Here is a 13,889-nt window from a genome sequence, read left to right on the forward strand (position 1 = left end):
GAAACTTTTTATTCTGGAACTTTAGTGGGATATTTCTCTTCCTTCTCTTCTTTAGTGGGCTATTAAAAGGATAGTAAACTACCTTGTGAGACATCTTAAATGCCTGCATCCATTTCATTCTAGAAATAAGTATTTTCCTTCTTCCATACTTGTTCATCAACTTCTACTTCATCAACTTATTTTTCAATTAATTTTTATGGTTACAATTTAAAGTAAAGTTTCCCAGAATGCGGCTTTTAGGATGTAGGATTTAAGCTTTAAGTCTGTATGGTTATTAAGAGTTTTCTAAGCATTAATCTATAAGAAGCAGAGAAAAAAAAAGATTAGCAACAATCTTACCGTTTATAAACCAGATAAAGATACAGAAATTTATATTGAATGAATTGGTTTTAGAAATGTCATTTATGTGTTTTATGCTAACATGTGCAAGTTTACTTACCTGTTAATTATGTTAAGGGTATTTTATGTACACAAATTAAAATCCTTAATGAGTATCTAGATACCAGTTGTTTGAAGGAGTCCAATTCATCTTATACACATCCATTTTGGAATTGTTTTTGTTAATTAGGTAAAAGTTGGGGATAAAGAAATGGATGTGATGAATGGCTTCAGACTTTACATCACCACCAAGCTTCCAAATCCAGCCTATACCCCCGAGATTAGTGCTCGTACCTCAATAATTGATTTTACTGTCACCATGAAAGGCCTAGAAGATCAGCTTCTAGGGAGAGTCATTCTAACAGAAAAACAGGTATGTAGAAAGAAATTTGTGAGTAAATTTGTGATTGTTTATTGGGATGGATAAAATAAGCAATTATGTGGATATGTTGTCTTATAAAGACTTCCCCCCCCTTCTCTCTCTCTTTCTCTCTCTCCTTTTTTTTGCTCTAATGATTTTTTCCCACAGATTAAAACCATTTAGGTTTCTATGGGAAAAGCAACTGACATTTTATAAAGATGTTTCTTACAACATCTCCAAATAGTTCTTTTAACTGATTTTGTGATTTATACATAATAGAATAGTGTACTACTTTTTTTATTTTTCTGTTCACTGCCCAGAGTTCCATTGGAGTATAGGCAGCCATATAAATCTGTTGAAAAAATAAAACATAACCAATAGGTGCTAAATAATAAAAGCAGTTTTATGTTTAGCTGGAACATTTCTTGTTAAATAGAGATTCTAGGAAGAGATGACAGCTAATGAGTTCATAGTGGGCACTGAGGGGAGTTTTAACTAATAAAAAGCTAATAAAAGCACACCTTCAGAACTGCTGTTTGCTTTTAGGGGAAATCATCCATTCATTTAAAATAAATGGGAAAGCCCTAAGGAAAGATTTTTTGTTACACTCATTGTAGACATAGAATAATTTCTCTACCCTGCTCCCCAAGCTCTCAAATTATTTTCTTTTTTTTTCTTTCCATGACTGGTATTTATATTTGGCTTTTTTAAAAAAAAAATATTTGTGTATAAGAAAAATTGGTATAGGAATAGAATCAAGTAAATAAAAGGAATTTACAAATATAAAGTTAAGATTTTTCCATATTCCTAAGTGATTAAAGATACCTGAACATCTTTGATCCCAATAACTAGTAACTTCTATGCAGAATATAAATGTCAGGAATAACATACAATACTATTATTCTGTATTGCACCAGAGGCCCCAGGGCAACTACCCATGGCAGCAGGAAGACATACCTGAAGGGAGCGGGTGCTACGAGTCAGTGGGTTGTATCAGGCTGCTTTTGACTTTGGACATAGGAACAGTCAACATTCAAACAATGAAAACAGATGCTTGACTAGAAGAACTGCTGATAATATGCATTGGGTTATTATTGGATTATGTGAAACATGACGAAAACAGTAGTGGGTTTCACTTACCTTCGCTACCAGTTCAGAACCATGAGAGCATGTGCGCGCTTGCTTTGCACATGTGGGGCACTTCTGCGCATGCACAAAACCTTCTGCACATGCACAGAGCGTCGTCCATGATGACATCCAGGCAGATGGGCAGAGTCTCCCGCTGCTACTAGTTCACCTGAACAGGGGTGAACCAATAGAAACCCACCACTGGACGAAAAGGTGAAAATTTAGTTGAACTTGATAAGTCTGGGCATTTATTCTTGGTTTTCTCTTCAGCTCAAAGCTCAAAGACTCTGTAGTAAAATTTGAATATATATCAGATAGAGTAATTCAGTGCATCATTCAATTGAACAAACAATACAAGCTTCAAAACATCCAAGCTTATGTGCCAACAATAAGCTATAGTGATGATGAGGTTGAAGAGTTTTATGATGATGTGGCCCATTTCAAAACAAAGAAAAATGCCAATACAAAATAATAATGGGTGAATTTAATGCAAGAATAGGAAGAACAACTGCTGAAGAAAAAATGACTGGCCCGTATGGAAATGATGAATGAGATAATAGGGGTGATAGACTAGTAGATTTTACAGGACAGGAACAGAAGAGTCCATGTGAGTACACAAGTGAAATTGACTGCATCATGTCAAGTGATAAAACTATATGCATTGTACTGTCATCAATCGTTTTAACGTTGGAAGTGATCATAGAATTGTACAAGCTAAAGTGAAGATAAACTGTCAAAAAGAGTATATGAACATGATAAAGACATCATAAAAAACAAAAATAAAGAGTGATAATCTGTTGGAGGAGAACAGTGATTTTGAAATTAATCTATCAAATTACTTTGCTCTATTGCAAGATTTGGAAAAGATGAATATTATGGACCAAAATGAACAAATAGTCAAAAATATCCTTGAATCTGCTATGTCTATAGCACCACCAGGAAAACACTTTGTACAGTCAAAAATCTCTGATGATTCTATTGATTTAATGAAAAAATGATGGACAAAGAATACTGGAAGTTTCATTAATAAACTGGAGAACTTTGCAAGAGCATAGAAAACGTATCTTAGAAGAAACACATCAGTTTAATGTGAAGCTGGTGAAAAAGCAATTGAAGAAAACAAAGGGATTATAAGATTGCGTTTTGCCCTATCAATCCCTTTTTTTCTTCAGTTGCCCTTTTCACCAGCTTCACACTAAACTGACACATTTCTTCTTGGATACATTTTCTTATGGTCTTCCAAAAGAAGGATTGCAGTAGAAAGAAGGTTTTTTGCATTAAAACATGAAGATTGCTCTGTGTGTAGAACAAGACAGGAAATGTTAGAAATAATTGGAAAATTCTATTCAGAGCTATACAAAGATAAAGATCACTCAAAAATAATAATTTTCCTCATTTCTTCTAATTGCTGTTTATGTCCCACCACAAGCCTGTGTAAACAAGGCATTACGAACTTTAGCTGACTAAATCATGGAGGCTGAAGCCAAACACCCTGATTCACTGGCCATTGTTTTGGGAGATCTAAACAAGGCAAACTTAAGGAAAGAGCTACCAAAATACTTTCAGCATGTCAATTGTCCCACCAGAGGCAAGAATACTCTAGACCATTGCTACACAACACTAAAAGATGCTTATCGGTCTTTACCACGTGCAGCTGTAGGACACTCTGATCATTGCATGATTCACCTTGTACCTGCTTACAGGCAAAGACTTAAAGCCACAAAACCAATAATTAAATCAGTAAAGACCTGGATGGAGGAATCAAAATTAAAGCTACAGGCATGTTTTGACTGCACTGATTGGAATATTTTTAAAGATACCTCTGCAGACCTGGATGAACTCACAGATACTGTAACATCATATGTCAGCTTCTGTGAAGACCTATGTGTACCTACAAGGAACTTGCAAATATACAGTAACAACAAACCTTGGTTTACACCTAAACTTAAGCAGCTACGACATTCCAAAGAGGAAGCCTACAGAAAAGGTGATAAAATGCTGTACAATCAGGCCAGAAATGCACTAACAAGGAGATCAGAGCAGCAAAAAGAAGCTACTCTGAAAAGCTAAAGAATCAGTTTTCAGCAAATGAACCAGCAAACATGTGGAAAACTCTTAAAAATATCACCGGCTATGGCAAACCTCCTTCCCAGGCTGAAGGTAATCAACAACTGGCAGATGACCTGAATGAGTTTTACTGCAGGTTTGAAAGGAAACTACAGCCACCTATCTCCACAACCCCCATCTCAGACACACCAACAACAGCCAAGCCTCCTACAACTGACCCCATTTCATTGGGTTCACAACCCCTAGTGATCACAGAAAAGGAAGTGCAGGACCTATTTCACAGACAAAAGCCAGGAAAAGCTCCAGGCCCAGACAAGATAACTCCTTCTTGCTTAAAAGTCTGTGCTGACCAATTGGCCCCCATCTTCACCCATAGTTTCAATAAATCACTAGAGATGTGTTATGTTCCTTCTTGCTTCAAACGCTCTACCATCATCCCAGTGCCGAAGAAGCCCACCATCAAGGAACTGAATGACTACAGACCAGTTGCTTTAACATCTGTAGTCATAAAAACCTTTGAAAGGCTAGTGCTTTCCTACCTGAAAACCATCACGGATCCGCTGTTAGACCCCTTGCAATTTGCATACCGAGCAAATAGATCAACAGATGATGCTGTTAATATGGCTCTGCACTACATCCTACAACATCTTGTGTCTCCAAAGACCTATGCAAGGGTCCTTTTTAAGACTTTAGTTCAGCATTCAATACCATCATTCCAGACATTCTTCTAACTAAGCTAAACCAGCTACAGGTACCGGAACAGACTTGTAAGTGGATCACAAGCTTCCTAACAAACAGGAAGCAGCAGGTGAAGCTAAGCAAGATCACATCAAATACCTGTACAATTAGCACAGGGGCCCCCCAAGGCTGTGTGCTCTCCCCACTTCTCTTCTCTCTGTATACCAATGACTGCATCTCCAATGATCCATCTGTTAAGCTACTGAAGTTCGCAGATGACACAACAGTGATTGGTCTCATTCGAGACAATGACGAATCCGCATATAGACGAGAGGTCGAACGACTAGCCTTGTGGTGCAACCAAAACAATCTGGAACTGAACACACTCAAAACCGTAGAAATGGTGGTAGACTTTAGGAGAAACCCTTCCATACTTCCACCTCTCACAATACTTGACAACACAGTATCAACAGTAGAAACCTTCAAATTTCTGGGTTCTATCATATCGCAAGATCTCAAATGGACAGCTAACATCAAAACATCATTAAAAAGGACAACAAAGAATGTTCTTTCTGCGCCAACTCAGTAAGCTCAAACTGCCCAAGGAGCTGCTGATCCAAGTTCTACAGAGGAATTATTGAGTCTGTCATTTGCACCTCTATAACTGTCTGGTTCGGTTCTGCAACCCAACAAGAAAAACACAGACTTCAGAGGATAATTAGAACTGCAGAAAAAATAATTGCTACCAACCTGCCTTCCATTGAGGACCTGTATACTGCACGAATCAAGAAGAGGGCCGTGAAAATATTTACAGATCCCTCGCATCCTGGACATAAACTGTTTCAACTCCTACCCTCAAAACGACGCTATAGAGCACTGCACACCAGCACAACTAGACACAAGAACAGTTTTTCCCCGAAGGCCATCACTCTGCTAAACAAATAATTCCCTCAACACTGTCAGACTATTTACTGAATCTGCACTACTATTAATCGTTTCATAGTTCCCATCACCAATCTCTTTCCACTTATGACTGTATGACTATAACTTGTTGCTGGCAATCCTTATGATTTATATTGATATATTGACCATCAATTGTGTTGTAAATGTTGTACCTTGATGAACGTATCTTTTCTTTTATCTACACTGAGAGCATATGCACCAAGACAAATTCCTTGTGTGTCCAATCACACTTGGCCAATAAAATTCTATTCTATTCTATTCTATTCTATTCTATTCTATTCTATTCTATTCTATTCTATTCTATTCTATTCTATTCTATTCTATTCTATTCTATTCTATAACACCCATGAAAGAGGAAATGCCAGCTATCTGAGTGGAGGAAGTATTGTGTCATAAAATCAGTGAAAAATGGCAAAACTTTAGGAAATGACTGTGTTGTGATTGAAATGCTGTGGTCACAGTTTACACAAGATACTAGCAAAACTATACTTGACATGCTTCAGAAGAAGAAAAAATTCCAGATACGTGATTCTTATACACAAGAAAGGATTCTTATACCCAAGATTATTTAAAGAACTATTGCCCGATAAGCCTTCTTTCAGTCATCTACAAGATTTTCATCAAGATAATAACAAAAAGAATATTGAGAACATTAAATGATGCACACCCAAAGAAACAGGCAAGATTCAGACATGGCTACAACTCAATGGATCACATCCAGGTTGTTCAGCAAGTCATTGAAAAGCACAATGAGTACACTATGCCTCTCTGCGTGGTGAATTTGACTATGAAAAGGTGTTTGACTCAGTATTCCAGCAAGCAGTAATTAATGTATTGCTCAACCAAGGCATAGACACTGCTTACATAAACTTTATTTATTTATTTTATTTATTTATTTTGTCATACAGTATATATAAGCATAAGCATGAAATAACTATACAATATATGAGCATATATATAAACATGAGTATGTAATAACTATATTAATTGGATATAACAAAAGAAAACAATAGGACAGGAATGGTAGGCACGCTTGTGCTCTTATGCACGCCCCTTACAGACCTCTTAGGAATGGGGTGAGGTCAATAGTAGACAGTTTTTGGTTGAAGCTTTGGGGATTTTGGGAAGAGACCACAGAGTCAGGTAGTATATTCCAAGTATTAACAACTCTGTTACTGAAGTCATATTTTCTGCAATCAAGATTGGAGCGGTTAACATTAAGCTTAAATGTATTTTGTGCTCGTGTATTGTTGCAATTGAAGCTGAAGTAGTCTTCAACAGGAAGGACATTGTAATAGATGATTCTATGAGTTAAACTCAGGTCATGTCGTAGGCGGCGTAGTTCTAAATTTTCTAAACCCAGGATTTCAAGTCTGGTGGCATAAGGTATTTTGTTGTATTCAGAGGAGTGGAGAACTCTTCTTGTAAAATATTTCTGGACACGTTCAATTGTACTGATGTCAGAAATGTGGTATGGGTTCCAGACAGTCGAGCTATATTCAAGAATTGGTCTAGCAAATGTTTTATATGCTCTGGTTAGTAGTGTAGTATTTTTGGAGAAGAAGCTACGCAAGATTAGGTTTACAACCAATATATAAAAAAACAATGGTGACAATTTGCCTTAATGATCTTAAAGTGGAAATCAACATAAAATGAGGTGTAATAACAAGGTAATACAATATTATCAATCCTTTTCTCAGCCTGCCTTGAAGATGTATTTTACAAACTACACTGGCCAAAAGATGCAATAAAAATTAGTGGCGCCTATTTAAATCACTTATGATTTGCAGATGATGTTCTCTTCTCACAAAGTCCAGGAGAGCTATAAAGACACATACAAGAGCTGCACAAAGCAGGAGATTCATCTGGCTTAAAAATAACCCTGCAAAAGAGGCAGGCTATGTTTAATAAATTCACCAAAGAAAGAAAAATGTTTATAACTGGAGAAGAACTAGATGTAGTAGAACACTACATATCCTTGGCCAACGGATATCAGTGGTAAGTAATACAACAGTGGTAATTGAATGGTGTGTTACATGTGGTTGGCAGTCATTCAGCAAGCTAAGTATAACTTTCAAGAACAACCTCCCCCTATGCTTGAAGAAAATTTATTTCGATCAGTGTGTGCTAGTTGCTCTAACATATGCCAGTGACACATGGACACTAATCTCATAATTGATACAAAAGCTACGAGTGGCACAAAGAGGCATGGAAAGATACATGCTCAGCATTACAAACAAGGTAGAAAGACATGCACATGGATTAGAGAACAAATAAAAATATACAACATCATCAAGAGAGTAAAAGAATTGAAATGGAAATGGGCTGGTCACATAGCAAGAAGAACTGATGGCAGGTGGACCAAGGCAGTCATAAAATGGATCCCAGCTGATAAAAAACATCCATGAAAGAGACATAAAACAAGATGGATTGATGACATCAGCAAGTATTGTGGGCCCAATTGTCGAAAGATAGGTCCATATTGGTTGGAAACATGCAGAAGAGGCCTTCATCCTGCAATAGATAGACAATGGCTAGAATTATGATGAATATACAATAAGATTATGGAATGATAAATTCTAATAAATTATTTTTTTAAAATTAAAAGGAAAAAAGTTGTTAATATTATATATAAAAGAAGAAAATGAAAAAAGAAAGAGAAAAGGGAGGGGAAAGCGTGTATCTGATCATGTCAAATGTGTTAAAAGTGAGGTGGTTGCATTTGAAGAGAGAATGGGAAAAAATGTATAAAAAGGAAAAAAGGAAATGAAAGAAGAAATTACTGTAGATATATAAACAAGAAGGTACAGGGCATCATACAGGAGAAGTTACATTAATGACAAAATGGATATTTTAGAAAAGTAACATATAATAATAAGCGGAGAGATAGAAAAGAGCTTAGAGAATTTAGTATTACTGGAATTGAGAGAAAAAGACTTCCAAAGGATTTACCAGAAGACATTAGAGAAAACTGTTTCTTCTGTCTTTAACGAACTTTCTGGATTGGGATGAAGATGACACAGTATGAAGGTAGAATCTGATAAAGTTTGTAGAATGAGTATGTGATTTGCAAAAGTAAGAAAAGTACCAAGAGAGATTCTTGTAGAAGGAAGACCAGAGGTCAAGTTTTGAAGCAGCATTTTATTACCAGACTGAAGATTAATAATATAAATATGATTGTACTTTAACAAATTGCAATTAGAATATTAACCAAACGGAAAGAGGATTTCTTTTTGACTGAGAAATTTGAACAGAAGAATATCACATTTTGATGGAATAAATTGGTAGGATTGAACCTCACTTTTAAATAACAGATCAAATCCAAAAAGCAAGATAAGTTTTTAGAAACGTTTAAAGGAGAACTGGAAGAAAATGCAAATGGAAATGATAAAGAGCCGCACCATTCTGGATATTGAATAGCTATAACAGGAAACTGAGGGAGAGACTACCACATTAGATACTGCAGAATTGGCTTTTAAAACTTTTGGCATAAATACAGATTATAAATGCCTAACGTGGAATATAAACGGAACAAATGCTTCTAAAACAATTAGAAAATTATTTCATTATTTTTAAAAATGAAACAAGGAGTAACCTTTCTGCAAGAAAAATATAAAAGAAAGAGCTAAATATACTTGATCTGCAAAAAATTGAGATAATAATAATAATAATAATAATAATAATAATAATAATAATAATAATAATAATAATAATAATATTTTAATTTGTATACCGCCCTTCTCCCGAAGGACTCAGGGCAGTTAACAGCCAAATAAAACAACAATCAAAACATATACTATACAACTAAAAACAATAGCTAAAAAACTTATTTAAATTTGGCCCAACTATTTAAAATACATTTAAAAACCCTATAAAACTAATTGGAAATTAAAACCCATAAAATCATCTAAAATATTAAAATTTTAGGCCAATCCTACGCGAGAAAATAGATACATCTTAAGTTCGCGGTGAAAGGTTCGAAGTCCAGGGGGAAGTTCGTTCCATAGGGTAGGAGCCCCCACAGAGAAGGCCCTTCCCCTGGGGGCCACCAGCCGACATTGCTTGGCTGACGGCACCCTAAGGAGTTCCTCTCTGTGAGAGCGCATGGGTCAGTGGGAGGCACAAGGTGGCAGTAGGTGGTCCCATAAGTAACCCGGTCCTAAGCCATGGAACGCTTTAAAGGTGGTAACCAACACCTTGAAGCGCACCCAGAAGACCACAGGCAGACAGTGCAGCCTGCGCAGGATAGGTGTTATGTGGGAGCTCTGAACTGCTCCCTCTATCACCCGCGCAGCTGCATTCTGGACTAACTGGAGTTAAGAAATTATTTCAGCAGGAGTTAAAAAAAATGGAGTACATGAACCCCTGATTACAACCAGAACTGATATTTACTGATGATTCTGGTGGGTATGTAAAGGTGGAAGCTACTTTGCATCAGGCAAGAAATCCCCAAATAAAATTATTTCACAACAAATTAATTTTTTACAATGGCAGTTGTCTATGTTAGCAGTAAGAGAAATGGAGGTAAAAATGAATTAAGCAAAACAAAACAAAAATTGGATTTGGAAATACACCTGGGAAATAGTTGGCATATAAATTGATGAAAGAAATAGGAAAATTGATATTAAACAACAAGATGAAAATACCACAATCACTGATAATTTTAAAGATGCAAAAATATTTGAAGAATATTACTCTAATTATATAAAAAAAGAAAATTTCTTAGGAAAGATTGATGAATATTTAAAGAAACCAAATTTACCAAAGATTACAGAAAAAGTAATGAATGAATGAACCTATGATGACAAAGGAAGCTTGTGAAGGTATAAAAAAGGTTAAAATAGGAAAAGCACCTGGACTAGATGGCTTATCAGCCTCTTATTATTTGAAGATCAACTACTACAAGTGTTGCATCATATAATGAACTCTATTTAAAGATTGGAAAGATACTGGATAGTTGGATAGAGGCCAATATTGCATTGATTTGTCTTGATGCAGAAAAGACATTTGACAATTTGAACTGGATGTTTAAAATGTCTTGTTTAAAATTGTTTAATTTTAAACATTTTTTTTTAAATTTTGGAAGATATTGGGTAAACATTGTGATTATTGGGAGCAAGGAAAAGGAATATAAAATTGGCTTATTTGACCAAAGTTAAAATATATAGGTTGCTAGTTCTAGAAAACTTAAGGGATTTTTTTCTGATCAGGACTGGATGATGATATTTCAAGATTTTGTTTATACAAGTGTTACATGAGAAAGATTTTATTTGCTGATGCAGGATCCAATCTGGGTCAGTCACTGGAGCCAGAGATTTTGTCTTCCAAGCTGTTCATACTCATTTCTGGAACCCAACTTCAGGGAATTTCTCTTTAGCAGAGTGTGTTTGCTAGAGAGAAGTTGCCTGGAGATGGGCTTCAGCACAAGTCCTTTGTCTTCCGAATGCTCGGAAGATAAAACCTCTGGTCCCAGTGACTGACCCAGATTGGAACCTGCAACTTTATATTCTGTATTTTAAACTTATCCAAACAGCATTAAACCACTTATGTTATTATCTTTCATTGGTTTTTATTTAATGTCAAGATTTGAATGGTAAGGTTGGGGGGATTTGTTTAATGACAGAAAATAAGATATACATGTAAAAGGAAGGAATTTTAGTAGGTTTATTAGATCAAGTTTATAATACATAGTTGTTTTGTGGTAATGGACTTTTCTCCTTAGGATGGATGATGAGGTTTTAAAGATTTTTTAAATAGAAAATGCAATGAGATATGGATTGAAGGGTACTGTGTAGTATTTTAAGATAATTTTATGTAATGGATAAATTGATTTACACTTCACAAAAGGCACAGATAATTGTGAATGGAGAATTTAAAAAAACTTGAGGGATAGAGAAAGGGACTAGACAAGGATGCCTCTTGTCACCATTGCTATTTATTTTAGCTTTGGAAGTATTGACTAGAAACATAAGGAGAGATGAGAGAATTGCTGGAGTGGAGAAACTTATAAATTATGGGCATTTGCAGATAACCTGGTGATAATTTTGGAAGATCCTCTGGAAGGAATAGAAATATTAATGAAAAACTAAAAGATTTTAGCTAGCTTTAACATCAACAAACAAAAGATGCCACCAATGATTAACATCAGAGATAAAATGGATTGATGGAAAAAACACTGAGACAAAAGTGAAATCACTTGTGTTATCATTATGATTATTATGAATTGTATATTATACCAAAATAATTATGTAAATGCATGGAATGATGTACCATTTAAACATTAGCAGAAAGTTTGTATGGCAAGGGGAAAAAAATCAAGGGTTAAATATAAAATACTTCAAGATATAAAGGAATGAGAAGAATTAGATCTGCCTAATTTGAAATTGCACTCTGCAGCCTGCTGCTTAGTCTGGGGGAAAAACTAGGTTCTACTGAGGAATAAAAAGATCTTAGAATTAGAAGGGCATGATCTGAGGTTCAGATGACATGGTTTTCATGATAGCTAATGTGAAGGCTAATATAGATTTTATGAATTATTATATTGCAAGTGCCATATTGAGAATATGGAACAGATATAAAGTCAGACTGCCCAAAAATGCCTTTATGTTTCTCAGCACAGAAGAATTTTATAGGAAAGAAAAGATAGATAAAGCAATATGGTTAACTTATCCAGAGTAGATAGAATAGAAACATTGAGAATATAAGATGAAATCAAAAAAGTAATTGACTGCAGAGGACTTTAGTTTATAATGCTTTTTATATGCACAGTTAAAAGAAAGATTTAAGATAGATAATAGGACATTTGAAATTGAAAAGACAGTATTTGAACTAAGTGCAAATGATGAACATGTAATTGCTAAGAAAAAGTATCAACTTTTATTGAAATTTGAAACTTATGAAAAGCAAGTGAAATATTATATGATAAAATGGGCTAAGAACTCTGGACACACTATACTGATAGATCAATGGGAAAAGATGTACTGAAAAGCATCGCTATAACTTAAAAGATATATTTTATAAAATGATGTACCATTGGTATATGACTACCAACAAATTGTCTAGAATATATAAAATTGCCTCAGATGTGGATTACATGGAGGGTCATTTTATCATGCTTGATGGACTCGCAAAAAAAGAAGAAGCCATACTTAATCACTGTTCTTTCTTATTTTCTTTATATCTAATATTTACGTTGTTTTTAGCTGGTTGAAAAGTTCAATAAAAATTGTATTTTCAAAAAGTTTTCAATAAGCTGAGGTTTTTTGCCTCAACCTTACCATCTGAATTAAACCATCTAATTCATTAAAAGTTTATTATTCAGATTTGAGGATACAAACAGATCATACTTTTCTCATTTGTATTTGTAATTTGTGTTGAATCCCACTAATCAGAAGGTCAAAGAAAAGAGGGTAGTATGCTGCCTTGAGCTTTGAATCTAGTAGATAACATGGTATTAGCACAAATCAGACTATTATATCTTATCTTAATTGCATTTCTGCACCTGTTAGGGAACAAATTTGTCATGGTTTCAAACTGATATTTGAATTTGGCACTTAGAAGTCATGAAACAAACTAGGATAATTTATGAGAATTTGAGGAAAGCTGGCTGGAGAACTAGATAATTTATTTCTCTGAAATGTTCCTAATTCTTTTTTTAAAAAAGATTTTGTTTGAACTCCTATTTTGTAAAGTGAAAAACAGTTTCTGCCAATGGCTTTTTTCTTCCTAACGTAAATAGCAAGTTCGAAGGTTTTGCTTTAAAATGTGATTTTTATTAGCCAGTGAGGATGAATTTAAATTCTCCCTCAGTGCCTGCTGAGAACTCAAAATTATCACATTTTCTCAAGCAAGTGATGTTTTTATTTGAAAAAAAAATGTGCATGTTAAACATAACGTCTATTTATTGTCTTGCTTAGATTGGCTGTAAAGTTGACTGATTCTTTTTTCACAGAAATTTAAATAGCTTCAAATTGTATAAGAACTTTGCAGTGAGTTAAAAGAAAATGACTACATATGATAATACATTCTAGGTGATAATGTGTTTAGTTAATTATCGGAATGTCATTCCTGCCAGCAAAAGGCTGAATCCATTTTTCTAGTTTTTATTCTTCCTTTAGGTATCTCATTTAGTAAGGAATATTACATAGTGAGATAAGATGAGTATGGTGGTGTTCAGAATATAATAGTAAAATCATTGTTCATGCTGTAGGTGAAATTAGCTTCTATTTGTCCAGAGAGGAAAATTTTTTAGACATAAGATCACATAGTGGAACTTTGTAATTACATGTATTTATATCTGGAAAATGTTGTCTTC

At 34.7% G+C, this 13,889-nt stretch overlaps 1 protein-coding gene across 1 annotated transcript in view; it reads left to right on the forward strand.

The window, feature by feature from the left end:
* Positions 1–13,889, forward strand: part of DNAH5 (dynein axonemal heavy chain 5) — a 173,963-nt gene that overhangs the window by 116,586 nt on the left and 43,488 nt on the right. Inside the window, exon 65 of the mRNA XM_058177601.1 lies at positions 569–751. Within this exon, the coding sequence (XP_058033584.1) occupies positions 569–751 (183 nt within the window). The remainder of the gene's footprint in view (positions 1–568; positions 752–13,889) is intronic.

The sequence above is a fragment of the Ahaetulla prasina genome, chromosome 3 (assembly GCF_028640845.1).
Source record: "Ahaetulla prasina isolate Xishuangbanna chromosome 3, ASM2864084v1, whole genome shotgun sequence".
NCBI classification, from domain to species: Eukaryota; Metazoa; Chordata; class Lepidosauria; order Squamata; family Colubridae; genus Ahaetulla; species Ahaetulla prasina.